The 25,502-nt window shown below is 36.4% G+C and overlaps 1 protein-coding gene across 1 annotated transcript; it reads left to right on the top strand.

The window, feature by feature from the left end:
- The first annotated feature begins 10,989 nt into the window (after positions 1-10,989).
- LOC105047122 (calmodulin-like protein 2) lies at positions 10,990-11,928 on the top strand. Its single transcript, XM_010925934.4, has one exon. The coding sequence runs from the start codon at positions 11,064-11,066 to the stop codon at positions 11,718-11,720; it is 657 nt and encodes a 218-aa protein (XP_010924236.1). The 5' UTR covers positions 10,990-11,063; the 3' UTR covers positions 11,721-11,928.
- The last annotated feature ends 13,574 nt before the right edge of the window (positions 11,929-25,502 follow it).

Genomic DNA, 25,502 nt, shown 5'->3' with positions numbered 1-25,502 from the left:
ATTCACTAGGGATACTGAGTAGGTACCAATCTGATCTGGATGAGAACTATTGAAAGATTGCAAAAGCGATCCTTAAGTATTTGAGAAATACTAAAGACAAATGGCTTATCTATGGAGACGCTGACCTGAAACTTGTGGGATATACTGATTTTAATTTTCAGTCAGATTATGATGATAGCAAAAGTATGTCGGGCTACGTATTTATCTTGAATAGAAAAGCTATTTACTTGAAGAGTTTCAAGCAACATACTATAGTCAATTCTGTATGTGAAGCAGAATAGAATGCTGCATCAGATGCTACAAAAGAAGCGGTGTGGTTGCAAAAATTCATCATCGAGCTAGGAGTTATACCTTCTATTGATAGTCCTGTCCTGTTGTATTGTGACAGCTCTAGTGCCATAGCTCAGGTGAAAGAACTAAAGTCACACCAGCAACCAAGCATATTCTGCTCCACTGTCATCTGGTATGAGAGATCGTGAATCGAGGTGACGTCGAGCTACAGAAGATCGATGGAAAGAAAAATCTAGCTGACCCTTTTACTAAAGCTCTCGAGATCAAAGAGTTCGATGGCTTCAAATAGAAGATGGATATAAGATACAACCCCGATTGGCTTTAGTCCAAGTGAGAGTTTTTGAAAATTATGTCCTAAAATTAATCATGTGACGATTGAGTTTCTCTTTATATATGAATTATTAATAAATGAATAAAAATTATTCTGATATTTTTTATCATAAAGTTACATCTTCCTTATAGAACTCTTGTATTGTGATGAAGTCCTTAGAACTATGTTAGTGAATGATAAAGAGAAGATTTTTTGTATAGTTCTTAAATATATTTGTGACCAAATGATATGTCATTATAGGATGATGACGTTTATCGAGTGGAGGTTGTTGTGTACCATATGGATTGGTTTGTTCTCTTAACCAAAGAGTGTAATGACACTACTATGACATACAAATAAGATGTAGGAGTACATCGTCACTGAACAGGTGACTCACCTACTGAGCATTCTGCTGTCAAGAGCTACTCGCGAAGCATATGGACATAAGTATCCCTCAGACCTGAGATCACCATAGTGACTTGCAAGCAACTCACTGTGCTTTGATGCCGGACTATCTGAATTTCTAATGTAGTGATGGAAGGCTACTGGGTACAGTCAAGTACTTGCAAAGTTTGTGTATGGATCAAGATGGAATTGACCTCTCCGAATTATAAGAGCCGATGTATCACTGTATTTTAATTTAGTAAAGCCTTGGTCAGAGTAATTCATAAGATGGGTTTGACAGGTTGAAATGCAATGTGAATGAAACACTCTCAGTTGACAGTTAACCTGAGATCATCCTAGAGCATTCAGGATCAAAGGGATGAATTATGTAGTAACCATATGCATAGATTTTAAAATATTTTTTAACGATAATTCAATCTATGTAGACGTCGAAAACTATTGCTAGATGATATCTCGATAAGTACAGAAATCGGTTCCTGTGCTACCGACCTAGTATTTGAACTTATAGAGTCACGCACACAAGTCAGACACCATAAAAAAGTATTGACTTATATTTATATATCCAATTTGGATATACTTGACTTGATTGAACATATAAACTAACTTAATTGAGAATTAAGTTATGGGTCAAATGAGATTGAAGAGTTGACTATGTCTAACTAGCACTACACAAGAGATTCAAGTTCAATTTCGGAGATGAACAGCTTCTGATATGTGATCCATGGAGCCTATAAGAGATTAGATTTAAGTACTAATTAATTTTAAATTAGATCTGATTTAATTAGACTTAATTGAGTTTAAAATTTTAAGTTAGATTTGATTCTAAAGTCCTAAAGAGTTTGAGATTGATAACCTTTTGAAATTATTTCGAACCAGCTTTGAATTGAATTCGAATCGAATCTTTTTTGGATGAGATATTTGGAGTCCTACTTGCACTAAAATTTCTCTCACTCCTTGACCGACCAGCACTTGGTATGGTGCTGGTTGTGGGCATCCCCTGTGGGTGTGAGAATAGGTACATTGTGTTGGAAAATGTGTCCCAAAAAGCCAATCGTCAAGCTGTTGACGATTGAGCAACCAAGTATTGTAATTGATTTGTTAATAAATAAAATATATTTGGCATTTTCATCATAAGCTTTCATCTTCTAATGAACTCCGTTGTTATGATGAAGTCCTTAGGACTATTTAGATTCGATAAAGAGAGGATTTATCGATTAGTCCTTAAAACTGTTCACGACCAAATGATAAGCTGTTAATAAGGACGACAGCTTCTATCGAGCATAGGTCGCTGTAGGCCATATGGGTTGGTTGTCCTCTTAACCAAGGAGTGTGGAGACACTGGTATGGTATACAGGTGAGATGTAAGGGTACATCGTCATTGAACGTGACCAACTCCAGAGCATTCTGCTGTCGAGAATGTCTCTGATGGGATATAGGTATAAGTGTCCCTTAGACTTGAGATCACCTCAGTGACTTGCAAGCAACTCACTGTGCTTTGGTACTGGACTAACTGAATTTCTAATTCAGGAACGGAAGGCTTCTGGGCACAGTCAAGTACTTGCGAAGTCAGAGTGTGATCGAGATGGGATTGACCACTCCAAGAGTTGGAGAAGAATGAGTCGCTGTATTTCAATTTAGCAAAACCTTGGCCAGGGTAATCCATCAGATGGATTTGATATTTTGAAATACAATGTGGACAACCTGATCAGAGTTGACAGTTGAGCTCTGGGGTGTCCTATGATCATTTTGGTCAAGGGGATGAATTATATGAAAACTATATCCGCATGGGTTCTAAGGATGTTGTTCTACACATTCGACCTATCCGGACGTTGGGTACCATTGCTAGATGGTCACTTCGATTGGTATAAGAATTTCTTTCTATGCTACCGGCTTAGGTTCGGACCTATGAGGTCACACACATTAGAGTTCATGATCCGATCGGATGGTTGATCAACGATTAAGAATCATTATAGGGTTAAATAATCAATACGATTGACATTTAACCCAGTGCAAGTGTTGCAGGAGGATCGATTAGCAATTTGATTGCTAATTGGCTTAATTTGATTAAGCCAATAGGCTGAGATTAAGTCTAATTAAATATGATTTAATTAGATTTGGTTTGGGCTTGATTGGATCAAGTCCAATTGGTTTATTGGATAAGCCAAGTGCAAGGAAAGACTAGTCCTAGTTCAACTAGGACTTGGGTCAATCTAATTTCTAATTTGATTAAAAAATTAAATCAGATTTAAATCTAATTTAATCTGATTAAATTAAGTTCTTAATTAAGTTAAGACCTATTTTAATTGGGTTGATCTAATTTTGATTTGATTTGGTTTGGAAAACCAAATTAAAACAAGTTATGAGACAGAATCCTAGTAGGACTAGGATTCCACCTTGCGCCACATAAACCTTCTCCACGCCCTCTCTCTTATTCAACGCCAATCTCCACTTATTTTGTGCGACAAAAGCCCTCTCCCAGATCTCTCCCACGTTCACAAAAGGTCTCCTCTCTTCTTTCTTACATGGAAGGTGATTTGGATCAAATCTAAAAGGAATAAGTTTGGATTTCGAATTCTATGAGATAGAGTTTTAGAAATCCAAAACTCTTTCAATTTTGCACCGAATTTATCCAAATTTTTTTTGGAATTTTTGTGGCTTTTAGGGTTTACATTGTACACCCTTTTCTGGTGATCCATGCATGAAAATATGGAGGAGGTGCTCAAGAGTTGGGCGTCCCTTAACTTGCCATGTTTGGATAAGCCTTGACTAGGTGTTTGACCTAGACAAGGACTCTATCATATCTCTCTATATAAGACGAGTTTCTTCATGAAATTTTAAAGAGAGATAGATATTTGAGAGATCTTTCTGCCATCCAAAAATCAGAGAGAAATACCTTTGGGTCGTGGAGATATAAAAGACGCAAGTTTGGATGTCTAGAGAGAAAAATGTGAAGAAGAAAAGGGTCTTCTTCTAGGGTTTTTATTTTCATATCTTTCCTCCTTCCATCTTGAGTTTCCTGAGAGCGTCTCAGATCTGAAACTCCTCCTTCTACTTTCCATCTTTGGAAGAGTCCAAATCAAGAAGAAAGAGGCACCTGATCAACCATCAAAGAAGGATCAGCGCAGTACTAGCATACTGTGCTGATTTTCTGAAGCAGGACTTCTGATCGAGATTCGTGGGCTCGTGTGGACGACTCCTAGAGGCCGGACGCGTGTGCGGCTTGCAACATCATCCTTAAGCCCGGATCAGCGAGGTTAGAGCGTCTAACTTGCAAGGTAATAGATCTGATCTATTATTTAATACATACATTAGATGTAGCTAGTATAGAAACATGTTGATATGATCAACATGTAGTTCATACTATATTTATATATATTTTAATTTTTGATTTAATGCTATGTAATAATCATGTAATAGGATCTTAGATCTAGAGATTTTCTGATCTTAGAAAATAAATTTTGATTTATTTTAGTCTTCCGCTGTATGATCTTGAAAAAGTTTCAAGATCTAACCCTGAAACCCTAGATCTGGTTCCTTCACATTGTGGGCACCTTATATGATTCCAATACTATCTCATATAGGAGTCCTTCTTTCATGAGTATTAGACTGATTCAAAACATATTTGAATTAGGAGTTCTATACTTATTGGGTCATGAAAATCATCTATAAATAGAGAGGATCTCTACCTATGGATGCATAGTAAATAAATCAGATTGAGAGAAAAGAGAAAGAGAGGAAGAGGCATGAGCTTATGGGCGTCTCTTCTCCTTGACGTCTCCCCTTGTTGCCGCCCCCTCTTCCCTTGCCATGGGCCCATCTTTGGGTGTCCCCCTTGCTGGTGTGAGACATCACACCAGCACCTCTTCTCCCTCTTTTGGTTGGATTGCAAAGATAATTTTATCAGAGGTCATCCCATTTTCCTGCATTACGTGGTGTGCATGCGAAGTAAAGGACTTGTAGTTCCAGACCTATATGAAGTTTGAATTCAAATTCTGAAGATTTGATATCCAAATTTGCTATAATCTAGATAAGGATTTGATCTTTATTTAATAAGATTCAAAAAAAAAATTTAGATGTAATCCTAGTTATCTGTGAGAAATAGTTTTTCTCCCCTTCATAATGCTTGTAATCCCGCCCAAGTTAGCCTTTACAAGAAAACTCTGAAGGCTGAGCCAAAGTTCTCTTTTCCCTTTTGTCATTCTTCTTCTTAATAGTTTTCAGTTGGTGCCCACCTAGTTAGTTTTTAATACATAGAATACCATCAATGATTTTTTGTCTCTTCTATCTTTGCACAGTATACAGCTTATGGTTGAACTATTTTATGCTTGTTATATGTCGAAGGAGCACCCTTCCAAGTGTGGTTGGTATATCTTAGCTCGAAAAAGATTCTAGTTGATCCAAAGTAGTCCTTCTTTAATCCATGGCTGGAAAGGTGATGTTGTTTTTGTTTTGTCCGAGCAATCTTGAGATTTCAACACCTACAGGGTACCCTGAGTAAGGACTTGAACTAAGTTCCTGTTCTTTCTAAAGCCAAGCATTAGATCTTGGAGTTCCTATATAGTATAAATGCTTCTCCTATTTGGAAGCTATTGGCTGAGTATAGCTTTGTCAATACTGGGTGAGCACCGCTTATATTGCAATTATTTATGAGCAATACTACTAGCTCCAACAGCATACTTGGGACATGAATCAGAAGTGAGAGGCAAATAAGAAGTCGGACAAGCTGAGAGCCCAACTAAAGGTTTTTGTCAAGCCGAATACAAGATAGCTCGGCTCCAAATGGTCAAGATTGAGAAGGAGAAGAAGAAGGTCGAGCAGTGAGCAACTTTGGCTGAGGAGATCCTTTGAGCTTTCGAGGTTTACAAGGCCTCCACAGTTTATAAGGACAAGCTTGCCTGTGCTTCTACCAATCCTTATATTGCAAACATCCATGACTACTAGTATAAGCAATGAGATGTTTCCCTAAGCCCGACATCAGCTAGCTTATCCTGCATGAAAATGGCGTGGAGGGGAAGGATGAGGATAAGGCTGCAGAATGGAAGGAGGGTATCACTGACCAGGTGCAGTTGGATGGTGAAAATTATAATTACAAATAAGATAATCATAATTCTTTTATTGGTCTTTAATGAAAAATTTCTTTGAAGTTTGATCTTCATTTACAAAAAACCATGGAACTCATTGGCCTTCAATGAAATGTATGCAATGTTTGTAGATGTCCAATATAGAATACATACTAAAGTATGTAAACTAGATGTATACATTGTGTATTAGTCATCGTACTTTTATTTTGATGGTTATGATTTGGACATGCTCACCAAGTGGAGGCAAGAATTGAACTCTTGTAAAACTCCAAATAAACATAGCTAGGTTAGGTGCCAACCTCCTAACAACATCTAGGAGGTTTTGAATCTCATAAAAAAAGGACATCCTAATTTCTCTATAGAACAGGACACTCCACAATCCTGTCTCATCCCGATAGTGCTTTCAATCAAGAGTACCATAAGTACCCTCTATTTTTCTCTACATTTACAATCCTTTTCTTTCCTTTTTTTTTTTTTTTTTCTTCCTTTCTATCTTTTTTTTTCTTTTTATCCTTAATTTCTTTTTTTACTGTACCTTTCTTTTTTTCTGTCTTCTTTCTTCTTTTTTTTTCCCCTTCCTTTACTACTTTCATTCTTTCCTTTTTTTTTTTTTTTTCTTCTTGCTCTTTTCTTTCTTTATTCTTTCTTTCATTTAGATCTTCTTTTGTCCCTTTCTTTCTTTTCTTTCCTTCTTTTTTTCTTTCATTTTTTTTTATTTTTTTTATTTCATTATTTTTTTTCTTCTTTCTCCACATAAATAAATTTCAAAGTTGCAACCTTATCTTGATTCCATTTTCTCACATAAATGGAATGGAATGGTTAGGATACTCTTCATCCCACACTTAAAATCTTGGATATGCGTTCAATTACTTTCCTGGACCATCAGTTGTGCATTGTCTAACAATTATAACTAGGACAATATAAATGCTTTTTTGATTGAAATACATTTTAATGGGGGAAGAGAGAGCCAAAAGAGAAACTGGTTTTCATGATCCTTGATAATCTAATTAAGATATAAAAGAAAGGATCAAATTGGTGAGCTTTTGACAAGTAACATTTTAAGTATTTGATAAGTCGCATTTTGCATATTTAATATTATTTATTATAATTTAATAAAAAGAATCAAGTTGGTGATTTTTTGACAAGTAACATTCTGAATGTTTAATAAGTGGCATTCTAAATGTTTAATATTATTTATTATAATTTAATAGAAAGAATCAGATTGATGATCTTTTGACAAGTGACATTCTAGATATTTGACAAGTGATATTTTGAATGTTTAACATTATTTATTATAATTTAATAAAAAAATATATTATTTATTAAAAAATTATTTATTAATTATTTTTAATATTAAATTAATTAATTATTTTAATTATTATTTTATTTAATTTTAATAAAATATATAATTTTTTATTTATATATATTTTTTTATTAATTTATGCACCGCACAGATTTTGATATCTAATATCAACAATTGAAAAACCAACTTTGCAGGAACTTCGTTGGCCTAAAGCTAGTAACCATTTTATTTAGTTTGTCGTGACTTGGCAAATAGTTATTTGGTTTGTCGTGAAGCAAAATGAATCACTTCAATTTTGGAAATTGGTGTTGATTTTTCTCTGGTTACAAAATTTTAATTCCTTTTTCACTAAAATTTGTTATACGGTTACATAAACCTCTAAGACGTGCAGTTTGAACTCTGATCTCCAATTCTTTAATTAAAATTCCACTCTAGAAGGGCCCACCACTCTCCGGTTTCCTTCATTATTCTTAGCTGGATTACTTTGTCTTTATGTAGTGATAAAATTGTGTATCACCATGAATGGTGGAAACCAAAACCATCTATATAGCTGTGATTTGTGAAATGCACTTTCATGAGCCTCCTCTCTACCATATCTCCAATTTCACAAGACATATTCTTGAATCCATTCATAAATAAACCAAACAATTCAAATAAATTTTTCTTTAATTTGAAAAAGAAATAAAATATAGCAATTGCATTATCAAAACTTAAATTGGCATGGTGACTTCAAACGTTGCACTTAATTATGGTGTTAGAACATAAAATTCAGTAGGATTTATTGACATACATGTAGAAGCTTGCACCAAATAGTTGATTGACAAGATGGAGTTCATCTATAAGTTGGCAATCTTATTTACAATAAAGTTTTGAATTATAATTCTTCTACCTACACACTCACATACACGTTAACATAATAAAATGTGAAAATTAAAATCTATCTTCACTAAGATTTTGACTTTAAAAAATATTGAAGAACAAACCATCTTGATTGTGTAACACAAAAAAAGCATCGATATGTGCAATCCACAAGATATCCATAATTTTTCTATCTAAATAAGTGGCATCAAAAAAGACCATATTGGATAACTTAAAAAAAACAATATTGATGGTAGTAAAATTAATAACATACACAAAAGTTCTCATTGAGTATGCTTCATGGAGCCCCATGTATCTAAATTAGAAACTATAACACATCTTTTGGTATACATGAAGTCGAAGCTAGAAATCTAGTCAAAAGCACTATGATCAACTCATGGTCAATATAAATAGACCCATGCTATAGTGTTTCTATCCACATAGATAATGATAATATCATTTGTAATAACTTTGGATCTCATCTAAAAAAATGAGCTAGAAATTGATGATGAATATTTAGAGATCCAAATCAAGCATTACTTAATGTGCTATGAAATATATTTTCAGAGAGGCTAATATGATGGGTGCTAGATGGTTTTCTATATATCTGACTATAGTGGATTGAAGCTTCAGAAGATCTCTGTTTTATTGGATTATCTTCATAATATTTTGATGATAGATATTAGTGGATGCATTTACCTAAGGACTAGGTAAAGTAGCAAATTAATAAAATGTCTATATATATGTATAGATATACATGATAGCGTATAACTTTCCCAGGCAACATCAAAGAATGGTAAATCAAATAAAAATGAAGGTAAATTACAAAACCCTCTTGAGATTAGATTAAAATTATAGTTACATCCAGAAATTTATGAAACCTACATAAATATCATTCACATTTTATTCAATCCTACAGTCTAATCTATGTCGTTAGACAGTATTAACTTAGATCTTATTGCTATATTATAACAAATTTTTGAAATGATCGAAATAGCCTTGAACAAAGAATAAAAAAATAAATTAAGTATCAAATGGTATAGAAGGCAACCTTCTCATGGGTGGGCATCGATCATTATTTTCTTATTATGGTTTCTATCAAATCCCACTTCCAACAATATTTTCCATGGATCCCTTGGAAGGAAGGAAAAAGAAAAAAAAATGAAAAATGAAACAATCAAACAAACCATAACCTTTGACTTGAAAAAAAAATTCCTAGCTAGATTTCTTAAAAACAAGAACAGAAAAAATTTTAGATTTCTTTTATCAAAGTATTTAAGAATGAATGATCTGAATCTTCTCTTGATCCTAGTAATTCGAGGAGACAAGATCTGCACCCCAGTAGTGGGAACACTTGGCAGCCCACCAAGCCACCAGCCATTTACACCATCTTGTCGATTACTATCAGAGAAGACATGATCGCCCTCGAGGAGAGTAGAGAAGTATTGCTGGTGCCTAACAAGATTTGAAGAACTCAAGAGAAGACAAGGTCTCGACATCTCCTCACCCATCAGCATCTTCTTCTATTATATGAGACCATTATTATCGCCACCATTGCTGGTGTCGCCATCCTCGGAGCTCATATTGATCAAGCCCAGTGCCATGCTTGGGTCGTCAAAAACCTCCAAGCCAACCAATTGGTCAAGTAGTGGGTCTCGGAGGTTGGCAAAGTTGTTGCCAAAGTCACTAACTAGGCCTTGGGTTGATGGTGGGAAGGTCATGGGCTTTGAAAGAAGCTATTGCTAGTCAACGATCGGGAGTTCGGTGCTCGAGGGACCGTCATGCCCACCTACGGAAAAAGGTAGGAAGGGCGAGGAGGTTGTAGTTGTAGATCTAAATAAAGTCATCATTGGGGTTGAGAAGCTTGGTAAAACAATCGGCGAAGAGCTTATTAGCAGAGAGATAAGAGTGCTAGAGGGAGAGATTGAAGCGGAAGCTGCCAAGGGAGGAGAGAATAAGTGGGAAGAGGTAGTAGAGAAGGAACAGTCAGAGGTAGTGTTTGCAGAAGCCATAGTAGAAATGGACGTGGAGGTTGGAGGACGGGGATGCAGTGGAACTCACGACGAAGTTGGGCAGCGATAGCATCATGGTGGGTGGGTCGAGGTCATCAAGGAGACCATAGTGTCGATGTAAAGGACCTCAACATCGGTGGGGAGGTTGGAGCAGAGCTAAAAGACAAGGGCATCGGGATGTTAGAAGAAGGATCAACCGACGAGAGCGGGCAAGTCGAAGGTTGCATAGAGGGGAAGGTGGTGCGAACCAATGATTCGACGTTTGGACGGTTACGACAGTGAGACTGACAGAGAGTCATCGGTATTGGAGGTGGAGAGGATGCAAGACTCCATCATGATACAGAAAAGACGAGATCGATGATGGGATGATGATAGGAAGTTCAAATCTTGTCGCGGTCCAATCAAAATAGTTCGCAGAAGATTGAAAAGGCATTGCTGCTTTTTTAATTATTATGGAGGGTAATTTAATTTTTTAAAATTTTAAATTTTTTTAATAATATCATTATATCTCATTAGTGTAAATTTTTTAAAATTATTAAATAAAAATATAATAAAAATAAATTACTGAAAGTTTTTGTAACTTACCCTAAAAACAATTCCCGTCCCAGCTTTTAAAATCAATCAATGACAAGGACTGGTGGGTGGAAAATGTCTGCCCAGAAAATCCTCCTACGAAGCTTCCTCGAAGCTCACTCCCCCACTACTCCGCCCTTTTAATACTCCCCCTTCCCACCTCCCTTTCCTCGAAGCGGTACCTCTCTCTCCTTATTAATTCCTGTTCTTTTTCTCTAATCCAAGGAGCCATGAAGCTCTCCGTCGGAACCATCTTTGGCTCCTACAAGAAGCCTTCAAAGAAGAAGAGCCGTTCGATCTCTCGCAGCGACGCTTCTTTCGCCTCCACCGCCACCTCGTCATCCGAAGACTCCACCTCCTCCCGCCTCCGGTCCACCCCCCGCTCCGTCCTCCCCCCTCCCGCCGGCAAGACTCCCTCCTCCTCTGGATCCGACGACCTCTGGCTCCTCTCCCCCGCCTCCTCCTCCGTCTCCGACCTTTTCGCCGTCTTCGACCGCGACGGCGACGGCAAGATCACGCCGCACGAGCTGGAAGCCGTCCTCCGCCGTCTCGGCGGCGTCGATCCGCCCACCGAGGAGGAGGTAGCGTCGATGGTGGCGGAGGTCGACCGCGACGGCGACGGGTGCATCAGCTTGGAGGAGTTCGGCGCGATCGGAACGGCCTTCGGGCCACCTGCGGGTGCGGAGCTCCGGGAGGCCTTCGCTGTCTTCGACGCCAACGGCGATGGCAAGATCTCGGCGGAGGAATTGCTCGGGGTGTTCAGCACGCTGGGGGACGAAGGGTGTACGCTCGAGGATTGTCGTCGTATGATCGGTGGGGTCGATACGGACGGCGATGGATTCGTGTGCTTCGATGATTTCGTCCGCATGATGGACGGCCGGAGATGATAGATTAATGCTGAAATGATCGTGTCGCATCTCATATGACCAGATGAAGTCAAAGAAAGGAATCGGCGGTGATGATGGATGGTCTTGTTTTTTGGTTTTCTTTTCTCGAAGAAGAAAAGAAAGAAGTTATAATTTTGTAATTACCTTCTCTATAAAAATCAACTCAACCGTGGGCTTATCTTTATTAACACAAGTTTCTTTTGTTCTAGACTGTTCTTCGGGACTTCTAAAAATATCTGATTTAGGCTTTTATTTATATATATTTTATTTTCTTCATGAAAGTTAGAATTCACATTGAGAGCTTGGAATGTTTGACAAGCCACTTGCTTATTAACGTTTGCAATTAAATTTCATTTACCATTTGAAGGGGTGAGCAAGTCTCTTGGAAGATTTAGTTCTTGGTCGAAGGCATTATTGGAGAATACATCTTATATAGAGATAGCAATAGGTTACCGACAAACTCACTCTATAGATTGCATGGCTAATGAGGCTATGCAAGCAAATATCAATTAGGTGGGCTTTCAGATGTTTTGCGCATACTTGCTTTTATGAATATGTCTGCTTGATTTGCCTAGCATTTTGTGTAATCTAGTTCAAATATATTTTCAACAATTCTTTAAGAAAGATTTGTCTACATATTGAACAAATGAATCTAAAAATGATCCATTGCCAGCAAGGTGTGGGGTTGATGGTTGGTGCACCTCTTGGAAGGAGTTGTCTCTGGAGGGGTTTAGGATTTCACACGCTAGAGGTCCCTTGCTACGACTTGTTATACAGAGAAGGGAAAAAGAGATGATCTACTAAAACGTACCTGGAGAATGCTCGAGCACTTACTCAAATCAGGTTTTTGTTGAACTGCTAGGGTTAAAATAAATTATATATCATTTGCATTGAAAATAAATATAACAAACTCAATATTAAACTTCTAAATCAGGTTTTTGTTGAACTGCTGGGGTTAAAATAAATTATATATCATTTGCATTGAAAATAAATATAACAAACTCAATATCAAACTTCTAAAAAGATAGTATACTTGACTCTTGGCCAGAGGGCCAAGAGAGTTCTACAAATTTGTTGCTCTAACAAAAGCTGTGGGAGAATCCAATTGAGCACCATCTGCAACAAATGAAATACTGAATAAAATAAAAGATACTGGAAACGATTCCTAGATGCTTTGCACATGCTTGCTACCAAAAAGAGCTTTGTTCTTCGCCACATGCATGTGATAAAACAAATAACAAATTAGGATTCAAAGTTACCATTAAACCAGTCGACTGGTACCACTCTGTGTGCATGTCTGTGAGAACTTGATGAGAAATTTTGAACTCAAATGATTCTTTGAATTGCCTGGCAAACAACAAGATCATGGATCATGTGAGCCAGTACTTAGTTTAGGAATAAGAAGTAGTGCAGGAATAGCTATGCCTCTTGGAACAACTGTTCCACGTGTGAATCCTATCTTTTTTGGCTATAATTTCTGGATTAACTTTTGACCATGAGGTTTTACCAAACAAAAAAAACTTTTGGCCAAGAGGGGATTATACCATCTCTCTATTGACTTCGAATTATACCTACTACCACATATGTATCAATATGCACATGGAGCTATAGTCTCGCAATTGCCCACATCAAATAGGTTCTATCCTTTAGATATTTCTCAATTCTTGAACACAAGTAACTATAAGGCTACATTTGTTCCTCGATATAATCTGGTCGAGAGATAGTTATTAGTCTAAATTTCTAGAATAAATATGACTATTAGAAATAATTATTAAAAAGCGAAAGCTATTCAAGTTTATTTTAGTTGTTTAACCCAATTCTTCTTGGATTAAGAGATTTGTCCTATTAAAATCTTCTCTAGAAAAAAAAAAAAAAAAATGCTTTGATGATCTATTTCATGACTCGAACGATGGCATTTGCTCCTATTTGCCAGGTGCACTAAATTTTTAAAGAGTTAACATCATGTTGTAGAGCTAAAAAAGGTGCTTGGTTTCTTAAAAAACATCTCAATCTCATATTCGATGATGGATAAGTTTAGTGCTGTGTTTAACTTCCTAATATGATGGATCTCACTCTCAGATCCTATATATACCTCCCTGTAGTTGCAAGAGTTGTCCCCATTGGATCTACTGATTTTTAGGATCACCCACTCCAAATCCTAGCAACATCATAGCTCCTCCATTGTCCTAACTAGCTCCTGGTGACCAGCAGAATGTCATCGGCCATGCTAGTCATTTGAATCTCCCTCTCCAATTTCTTGTCTGCTGTAGTCGGCAGTGGATCTGCCCTCTCCACCTCAATCGCTCGAGGTTGATCGATGGCTATGGGTTATGCTTTGGGGTTCCGCTTAGGTCTGTAGGTCTCTAGATTAGTGCTTAGTGGTGGTGATTGACAGCCTATTTCAACTTCTCCCTTCCTCCTCTATTATTGATATCGCTCGATTTCAAATTCGACCCTCTCTCAACATCATTCTGTTCTCCTCTTTCATGTGGTTGTTTGCTGGACACAGTGGTCTCATTAGACCAGGCCGGCATCCATGTGTCTCATATATTGTTTGGGCAATATGTTATGATGATCGGCTTGATTCTATCGTGATTTTGATGAATACTTTTTATTGCTATTAAGATGTTTAATTAGCATGGGCCTGTTGATTTTTTTAATGCCCTACTTAGGGTTTGTTGCAACGTGGACAGCCTTGGACAATTGTTACAGCAGTAGGGTTTGGTTATGATGATATTCTGGCATTGGATCGGTGCACCTTGGCATGACTCTGGTTGAGCAACCGATGGACCCCTGTGATAATATATTCTTTTTTTGAACCTCAAATGCCTATGTTAATTCCTCATTGCTGCTTCATATTTTTTCATATTGCAGGCATATATTCAAGGATCAGAATGGCAATGATGTTATAATGGTTGGTTGGGATAATGTTTGGAATAGTCCTGCATCTTTATGCCAATCAATTATATAGATCCCGATGTAACCTTCATAATTTAGCCATTAACTGTCTTAGATAATGATACACATGAAATTCATGTAAAAGATAATGCATAAAAGCAAAGATCTCTATATAGCACAAAAAATAAGCTTCAACTATGCATTTTGCAACCAAAAACCATGTCTATGATCTTAGCAAAAAGGTGTCATACAAGCTACACAAAAGTTTATTTAGCCATGTGATTAACTAGTTAAGTGGTGGTTACTATAGCTTAAATTCAGCCATCTCTCAAGTATTTATCCAAGAATCAAAAATTGCCAAATTGATGATTCTTACTCCATTATTCTCTAAGAGTTTAGATATATATATATATATATATGTGTGTGTGTGTGTGTGTAGAAAAGTTTTTGGATCTCATATAGAAAATTAGAACACAAAAAAAAAAAAAAATTAACAATAGATCGTAAAAGTATAATAATAATAATAATAATAATAATAATAATAATAATCAATCATACCTTGAGATCTCTGAACAATCATTAATGATCGCTGTTGGAATGTCCTATAGGAGAAAAAATCAAAATAGGATAGATCTTCCTCTCCATCTCTATCTCATGCCTGTCTTCTCAATGAGATAGGTTCGTCCCAGGAATGTAAAGATCTTGATGCACTAGGATTTCAATACAGACAGATATATATAAGAATAAAGTGGAAACCTAGTCCAGTTAGTAATGCTAATAGGTCCACCCATCACAGAACCTATTATTTATATTGATATCAGCTACATCATGTGATTAAGACAATAGAATTTAAAATAATAATATGATCACAGATAATTATGGACTCCTTAACCATTCATTCAGACGACAACTTAATCTGTATTTTCGTAACAAATCAGAATAAAAAATCAGTCTATAATTAATGAAAGCCTACGTTGTGAGAATTTCCAACAATATATCAAGTAAGAAAATTTTCCATGTGAATCCAACATGTTTATTAAATATATCAAAATTAAAAATATGAATCTGTGATGTTTAATAAATAGATAATCCGACCCAATCTATTTAACTAACCTATTGACCTATTTAATAAACAGATAACCTACTTAATCCATTTTTATTCGATTATCAAATAGGTTAAACAAATTAAGAGGCTAGAATATGAATAAGATCTGATTTTTAAATAATTTAAATAGATCGAACATGAACCAATCTTGTAATCTAGCTCTATCTAAAAAAAATCTTCATGCTTTACAAAGGTAGAAAGTCACATGATGCTTTTCCAATTCAATCTACCCATAATGTGGTGTAACATTAGATAGCATAGGATGGCTCGCAAAACGGCAACATAGATAAAGCTGTCAGTTTTTTACAAAAGGTTTCGAGAAATTATTGTATAGGCTATGTCTAGATAGATCAGCCAAGTCTCATGATGGATAATACGCCATATTAACACTTGTATTTTATGAATTTCCGATTGCATGTTGTCCATCATGTATACGGTCCAAGAGTCCAGACATGGTCCAGATAATAATTTCTCGAAGGTTTCTCTTGGAGCGCTGGATTGACACATCATTCTCTAAAAAGTAGATGCGGACGGCTGCATGTTTGGATGGAATCATCCAAAACATTGGACAGCTGTATGTTTGGATGGAATCATCCAGAACATTGTACATCGACTCGTTGCTCCAATTCAACGCGAGCTAACACGACTCCCACCACATGGCTCAGTCCCATGTCCGACGTGGTCCCAACGGTCCCAGCTCAGCTTATCTCCAACTGCGTTAGCCGAGGCATCTTTGTCAGTCCGTTTTCTTTGTTTTCATCCAATCATACCACATAATAATAATTAAAAAACAATCGAATTCTTGTTGAATCATTCTGTAATCTTTTAATTACAATGAAGTTGAGCCACGTCCAATTTTCCCGTATATGGTTTTAATATTGATGACAATTTGTATAATAAACCAGGGTACGTGTCAAGAATATGAATTTGAAAGATACTCTCTTCTTATCTCCCGTTTCTCAGCCAACACCATATCAACACCATATCAATACCAACTGGACGTCACAAGCTCCTGTCCGGACGTCACAAGCTCCTGTCCGCTGATTGGTTCTGTCACAGGTTACCATGTCGAAGTTTATCAATTAAGCAATGAAGTGAAAGGGAAAAGTCTTTCAAGTCATTGTCGTCCAGTCCTGGCATTAATCACATGAGGTTATGGTCCAGTTGGCCTCCTTCCAAACGGTGATGTCAAGGGCAGCAGGTTCCATCATTCAAATAGGGGAATGTAGATCAGTTAACCTATGATGGGGTACTACTTTTTTCCTTTTTGGAAGAAAAACGGTGGGCGGTCCGACTTCATGAGTAGAAACTAGAAAGGGCGTGAAAGCCCACGGCGGAAGGGGTCCTAGGCGAGGCCTAATCCCAAAACAGAACTTACATGTCAACCCTATCCTGCATTGGCTCCAGCTAACTCTTCATAGCTAAAAGATGAGCAAAATCCATATCAAAACAAGCCCTTCAAAGCATCCCTTGGTCACTAAATTGTAGAACCAATACCTAATAAGGATCACTGATCCTTTTTTTTTTTTTGTTTTTGAGGAGGAGGATGGGGTTACCCCTCGATTCTTTTCAAGAGGGACGAAATGATTACAAAAGATCTGTAAATTGAAACATAACTTCTGAATAGTAACAAGTTTAGCATATAGTTAATATTTTATCAAAAGACTAGCTAGTTTGCTGGTAAAGACTATTGGTGATTGCACCGTACCAGCTCACCTTCATCAAGGTTGGGAGGTGATGAGCAGCTTTATCCATCGTTAAATGATAATGCAGGCATTTTATATCTTTTCATGTTATTTGGTAGCTCAATATTTTATATCTTAACTATGGTAGAGTGAGAAAAAAAGAAAAAGAAGTATGGACCATTGTGTGAAGAATCAGTCTCTCAACCACAATTTGGCTGACTAAAGTGACTAAAACTAATTAACAAGATTATTTATATTTAGCTTAAGCATCAAATCATGTACCTAAAAATTTTTTAATTAAATATCAATTGCTGAGGACATATTCGGTTGGAGAAAGTTGGACTCTATAATGAGTATGGAAGCGAATGATTTTCATTCCAATCATTTGATTAGGAGTTTCATTTCCAATTCAATTTCAGAGGAGAACGAAAATAGTTTCATTTGTCAAAATTTAATTTTAAATTTTTTATGATATTTAAATTTTATTTTAATTTTAATTTTAATTTTTATCATAAATTAAATATATTAAAAAATATGATCATTTTAATTTTTATTTTTAATCATTCTGATTTCAATGGAAATCAAATGGGGACTAAGTTAACTTTTTAAGTTTTCTTCTGAGGTATTCCTTTTCTCAGCTGCTTTCGACTTGCATGGTTCCCTGTGAGTAAAAGCTAGTGGCCACGTTTTTCTCGAAATCTCCTCCCATGTGCTCGGTTACTATTATAGTCCTCGCCCTTTTTTTTTTCCAGTCTTGTTGCGTTGTACTGGACTTCTAATACGGGGAATAAGACCGTTTTCCGTATTAAATGCTTATTGGGGCAGTTTGGTTGTTTCTTGGTGGCTTTCTGATTTGGTCAATTTAGCTTTTAATTTAACCAGGTGTTGGTATCATATATTCCAATATTTCCGCAAGTTGGCTCGGTCTTTGGCTTTTGTTTTGGGGCCTTTGCTTTCTTGGCATATGGCAACCATGCGTCTTAAGCAATTGACTTGGATCTATTTCCAAGTCCACTAGTACAATGCCTAATTATGCACTAATTCTTTAGCAACCCTGAGCATTTCCTTTTTTGGTTCTTTTTCAATTCCCTTCCTGCTAGTTTGCTCCTCCTTGTTCATCTATTTTTTGCACAAAAGATTTCAATGTTTTGTATTTCAATATTTCTACATTGTCACAAAAAGCATGTATGGCAAAAATTCTTCATCTAAGGAGTGGTACCAAATTCTAACCTAGCATCCAAATGGATGGCTATGAATATAGCATAATTATACTTGAGACATATTTGGTTCGAAGGATTTGGATTCTAAAATGGGAATGGGAATAAATGACTTTTATTTCATCTATTTAGTTAGAAGGAGTTTCATTTCTATTCCAATTTCATTAAGGAACAGAAATATTCCAATTTGAACTCTCACTTAGTGTTCAAATTCTATTCTGATTTCAGTTTAGTCACGAACCAAACGCATTGATAAGTATAATCATTGTGATTCCCATTCTGATCTATCTAGATTTCAATTCTGATTTTGATTTCCATCACAAACCAAATGCACCCTTGGATTAATTTAATAAATGATCGTATCAGAACATTTTAGGCATAAAAATGATATTTCAAAATATAAAATTATTCTACACAACTTGGATCAAACCGAATCCAATTCAGCCATCTAAATAAGCCAGATTTGGATCAAATAATAGTTGCAAAGCTGATGGATTTGATGTGATGCTGGATTTGGAATTCATACCAACCACTAATAACTCAAATGAAACACTCCCCAACCCTCACACTGTCCAAGCCAATACCTATAATTTGATCTTCGGACTTATCGACTTGTCTCACCTCTTATAAATAACTTGAAGTCTAATCCACTCAATGGTTTTGTCCTTGGAAAAGCATCATAGACCATCTTAAGAGCTAAGCTATGGGCAGTCTGGATGGGCATTTCGTATGCGATATCTTAACCTTCTTATTATCGAAGAGGGATTTAGCCATAATGATGGGTTGGATTCAGGGGTAGATGAAGACTGCTGCTATACATCCGCTTTTTTGCGATATCTGAAGATTGAGAGGGTAATATGTCTCCAGATGTTAGGCATATCTATCACATAGAACAATAACGTCACCGATTGAATCACCTCTTTTATTGTAGAGCATTCAAAAAATATATTGTAGACTAATGCAGGAATGGATCTGATGTCTTTTTATGATACTTTTTTTTATGATTCTCTTGATTGTATTTATATTAGATTTGTATGAGTACTTTATTTTATTTACAAAAAAGAAAGAAAAAGCATACCATAAAAGCTGGTATTAGGTTGATATTTTACAATGTAGCAAATAGATATATAGTGTATGCCTCCAACCATGTACCTTTCAGCCTCACCTGTCGTGTCGTAGATATGGTTAACATGATTAAGCCATAACTTAAGGGCTATGGATGAACATTGCATATGGCCAGCCTCGCTCTAGATGTATCAACTCTTTTGAAGGTGAAGTTGTTGGCCGCTGTTGCCAACTTTTGGGAAATCAAAGATCGTAAAGCATCTTACACCTTCCCCCCAGCCCCCAATCCATCGGGCCAAAGAAGAGTTTGAATTATTGTTGTTTTTTTGTCTCTATTGATGTCTCAAATATATCTTAAGTTAAAATGAAAATGGATTATTACTGGCTATTTTTCAGCATCAACTTGAGATTTTTAACCTTTTGATAAATCTCTTTTCTGCTAGGTCATTATTTACTTGGAAAAGCTGTACACTAGATGTTGTTAAAATGATACATGCCTTTTTCATGGACATAAGGTTTCTTTTTTCTAAATGAGTTTCTAATTTATAAATGTATAGAAGTATCATTTTATTGAAAATGGATATTAAATATATTAAATGACAACAATTATTTCTACATATTAGGGGTAAAAGTCAATCAAATAATATCCATTTAGATCTATTTTCGTATATCCATCCGGATCCATTTTCATAGTTGAGTCTATCTGAATATAGATAGATATTTGAGCATCTGACTAACGTATTCATATCTATCAAAGAAAAATGAATATATATATATATATATATATATAGACAACTATACAATCTGTATTCGAATATCCGACGTCATTTGTAATCTTATTTAATTTTATACGGTACTCATGAATTTTTTTTAAAAAAAAATGATACTAATATGCTATTAACTTGATTTATTATCAACTTAACAATATGTTTAATTCTATGGTCATAAATTTTAATTATCCAATTTATATCCATAATTTCGATATTCAATTTATATCTATATCTATTTAAAATAAATATAGATATCAATTTTCGTATCTGATTAATATCTATATTCATATCGTCAAATAAAATAATATAGATATGGATATGCTAATATTTGATCCATATTCAATTCAATTTTAGTTTTACTATATACAATAGTAAATGTCTGAACATGATAATGGCCAAATGATGGCTTCTTAGAAAAAAAAAATGGCAAGTATTGCCGCTTAAAATCCGACTGATAGATGGTAGGGGAGCTGCTTTGCTCGACGGAATTGGAAAAGTATAGCACAACCTGGAGCTATTCTACAACCGCAAAAAACAAATATAGAGTCACTGGAACGTGTTTGAATGGGGACCTCTGATTCTTCAAGTTAGGGAGAGTTTTGAGAGAAAACAGTAGAGATAAACAAGAAATAGAAGTATTATAGTTTTGTGAATTTTCTTCGTCATGCTTAGGATCCCCACATCTAATATTTATAGAGAAGAGTATGCGAATATATATGATTAGGCCATGAGATTTGCTAACGAGCAATTGAGCTCTTTTCATACTCGATGATTAGGCAGCGAGGATATTTCTTTTCAGGTGCATTACGGTCAAGCACTTTTTGTTAATTGATTACAATATTTTTTTTTCGGATAGATTGAGATCACGCTGAGCTATAACTGACCTCACTAATTATTCGAAGATTTGATTGGCCATAGATTTTGCTAAATATATGTTGTTTTACTGATTGATTACAATATTTTTTTTTCCAGATAGATTGAGATCATGCTGAGCTATAACTGATCTTACTAATTATTCGAAGATTTGATTGGCCATATATTTTGCTGAACACATGTTTTTGTTTGATTGGCGAGGTGAGCTGTACCCTTCCAACCTCATTTCAAGGGGAAAATAATTCAAACATCTTCTGGTGGAAGCTTGTGCAGTGTTTTCTATGATTTTTCTCTGACTATCAAATTTATTTCTTAGATTCTGCTAACTTCTCTTAAGTTTTAACTCCAACACAGGCTTTACTTAGGTGTTTAGAATTAATTCTAAGGGCACAAATTCTTTTGCCTAATATTTGGCCCAATTAGAGCAATGAATTTTTTCAACTTTATGACTGCAATGTATGCTACGGAGGGTAGCAACCAGTTGAGAACAAATATCGAGGCACTTGTGTCACAAGATCATGTGGCATGATACCGTACGCTCACATTCTAGTGGTTATTTTGAGGAAGCAGTAGGTGTGAAAGGGAGGAGGAAGAAGGAAACAAAGTAAAAACCAAAACAACATAGCAAAATCCAGCAGGAAGAGAATCCTCCATTAACACTTCATTCTAAATCTTTTGAAAACTCTCTTAGCCGGAATTTTCCTCTTCTGTGGGACAAGCAAAATCTAGAGCTTCAAAGTTTTCTTGATTTTTCCTAATTAGCTTCATGATAGGCAAAGCGTGACCCCTATACACCGTATCATTCCTTTCCAACTATAGACTCCAACACTGGGCAACGACCAACATATCCTAGCCTCACCTTCATTGCTTCATGATGTATGTAGTCTCTAACTCAGGACAAAAAAAGAAGTAGAGGAGGAAAGAGGAGGAGGAGAAGGCATACGGATAGGGCAACTCAATATTTTTAAATCTCAATAAACTCAATAATGCAAGCTATATTCTCAATTACAGCAATGGATTTATATAAAATAATCCAAGTCCCTCATAAGATTCCATATAGAAATAAAATTCTGGAATCTTCATCAAATTCTAGCTCTAGAGTCCACATAAAAATAAAATTTATTAATTTTTAAATAAATATAAATTTTTTAATTTCCTTAATTTTTCTAACAAAAATGTATTTTGATTTGTTATTGGACGGTCCTCCATTATATTCTTCTTCTTGGAAAGAACTCGGCTTTGAAGAATTTAACTATAATTACTACTTGGGAAGCTCCAACACACCAGGATGCAAAATTCATCCTCTTTAATCTAAAAAGCACAAGATCAAAGGTAGCCTTTCCATTAGATAAGATAATAATAAAAGCCACTGTCAGAAGAAGTAACAATCTTGTTATCTAAAACTATTTCAATCTCATATCTTTGCTGAGGAAAATATAATACTTTAAGAATTAAAGTAACTATAGAAAGACCGGATGACAAAGCAGGAGGCATAAAGGTACCTTGGTAAGGTAATAAATTAGAGAGATTTCTCTTTCCATCCAATGCAATTGGTATCATAGACATTTCTAAATAATCTTCATACGGAAGGATTGCAAAATTAGCTATCTTGTAATGATACTGGACATAATTATACTTTCGAACTGAAACACGATTGTCTTACCATGATGCATATAGGGCATGCATGTCCATAAAGAAGGCTTTACAAGGGAAATAATAGAGACATTTGTTTGGTAGGAAATCAATTTTTAATGTGAGAAATTTTGATGTGCAGGACGAAAAGCTATCCTCATATTCTAGCGGCAGCTTGCCAAACTGGGCGATAATTGTCTTTCGAACACCTACTTTTAGCTGATGGACCTGGTTTAAATTGGCGCATAGCAAAGTGGGAGGACTGTACCTTCTTTCTAGAGCAATACCCTCGCTACTTTTAAGTTTACAACAAAGGTGCAGGCCCCATGTGGGATCGCACATGATATTTTATATGAATTTTTAAATGATGAGGACGATTCGTATGGAGTGTGGCTGTTGATATATTCTTCTGGCTACCGCTCATCTAACCAGAAGTCTCATTTAGTTATCAGGTTTTACATATTAGCTTACAAAAATATATTAGGAATATCAAAGTCAAGGATGTTCATTTGGTGAGTTGGCTAGGTTAATGATATGTCTGGCCTTGCTCTAAAAGAATCTTTCTGTAGCTTCTATAATTTTTAAAAAAATTTTGAAGTATTGGAACAAGTCAATTGACCTCCGACTCCGACTCTACATCGACCGTATAAACATATTACACCGACTTACAATCGGTTGACCAACCGACAGTCGGCTACTATCAACCAACAATGGACAATTTGGTTAACTTCCGACTGAAGGCTATCAGCATATCAGAGTTACCGACCGATGCTCGTTCGGATCTTCAGGACTACCGACTTACCACTATTACTGACATATAGTCGGCCTATCTTCTCAACACACCACCTAACCGTTATAAACGGTTATTGATTACGTGTCATGGTTATTAGTGGGTATAAACCATCCATTAACTTCATGATTATGGTCCGATAATTTAACATCACAAAAAGTGGAACCACGTGCTCGACGGTTACATCAGAACCATTTATAAAAAGGAGGTAAATGAACAGCTTAGGTAAGGATAATTTTGGATGAAGACTCTGTCATTTTAAATTTTCTTTATCTGCTGTTCACCGATCTTCTCTCTGACTTAAGCATCGGAAGGTCCCCATCGGACATAATTCTGGTCTGTGAGGACTTCGTTTTGCAGATCCTCTTCACTGGTGATGGACGCAACAGGAGATTGGCCGCAAAGATTGGTGCGTCAGGTAGGGAAAGAACTACAATCAACCATGCTGAAAATCAGAGCTCAACACTCAACTGGATTGACAAGACAGTCTTCTCGTTGGAAAGATGTTCCTCCCCCACCTCCAGTGGCAGAACCCAGTTCTTCGCGTCCTATAGTTACCACAGACGCACAGATTACTGTATTCATACAGCAAATGAAGGTTTTGACGGATGTGGTTCAAAGCCTCCAGCAGCAGCAAATCCAACAGCAGTAGTCGCCGGTGGAGCAGTCGGTGGCTCAGTCAATGCCATTTAGGCACAACCGCCGTCCTCCATGGTGCTCGCCTCCTCATCTCCAGAGCGGCGACCGTCTCAACATTCTCATTGAGATGAACAAATGCATTCTCAGCACTCCCATCATGCCACTCATCATTCGTAGCGTTCTCCGTCTCATTCTCATGCACATAGTTTCAGAAAGGGAAAACGGCCGTGGACACGTTCTGCTTCTCCTTCTTCAACCTCTTTAGAGGGTTCTACCCCTAAAATTTTTCAGCAACAACGGCTTAACGACTACGAACGTAAGTTCAGAGAAATTGATTGTCAGCTTATCCGACTTCAGGTGGAAGGTCGAAAGTCTTCCAATGACTACGACTTCCACACTGCCCAACCTCTCTTTCGACGTATTTTGGATGAACCGATTTCCTCTCAATTCCAGATGCCACAGATGGAGTCATACGATGGCTCCACTAATCTGATCGACCATTTGAAGAGCTATAAGTCTGTCATGATGATCCAGGGGGCAACTGACGTCTTCTTATGCATTGGCTTCTCGGCAACTCTTCGGAAGGCTACTCGAACTTAGTATTCCGGACTTCCGTCGGAAAGCATTAACTTTTTCGAGCAGCTTGAGTAATTTTTCGTGGCCCACTTCAGCACTAGTCAAAGGCCGACATAGACATCAGACAGTCTCTTCTCAATCAAGCAATGTGAGATAGAGACTTTGAGGGATTTCGTGGTCTAATTTAACGCGGCCACACTTGAGGTCAGGGACCTCAATGAAGATATGGCCATATCGGTTATGAAAAAAAGTTTGAGGGGATTGAGATTCACCTACTCTCTAGACAAGACTCTCTCTCTGATCGATGCTAAACTTATGGAGCGCACATATAAGTACATTCATGCAGATGACACTGCTTCTGACCGACGCCAGACAGATGGAAAAGGTCAAAAGAAGAAATAAAAAAAAAGTGAAGCTCCAACCGAATTAAGTAGATTGACTATCAATAAGTGAGCTTCACCTCAACGATGGAGTCTGAAGCCAAGCAGCTACGATAAGTATGACTCTTATACTCCTTTTTCTGCTCCTCGTA

The sequence above is a fragment of the Elaeis guineensis genome, chromosome 5, assembly GCF_000442705.2.
Source record: "Elaeis guineensis isolate ETL-2024a chromosome 5, EG11, whole genome shotgun sequence".
Taxonomy (NCBI): Eukaryota; Viridiplantae; Streptophyta; class Magnoliopsida; order Arecales; family Arecaceae; genus Elaeis; species Elaeis guineensis.
The sequence above is the reverse complement of the archived record's forward strand: the minus strand, read 5'-3'. Positions and strand labels throughout refer to the sequence as shown.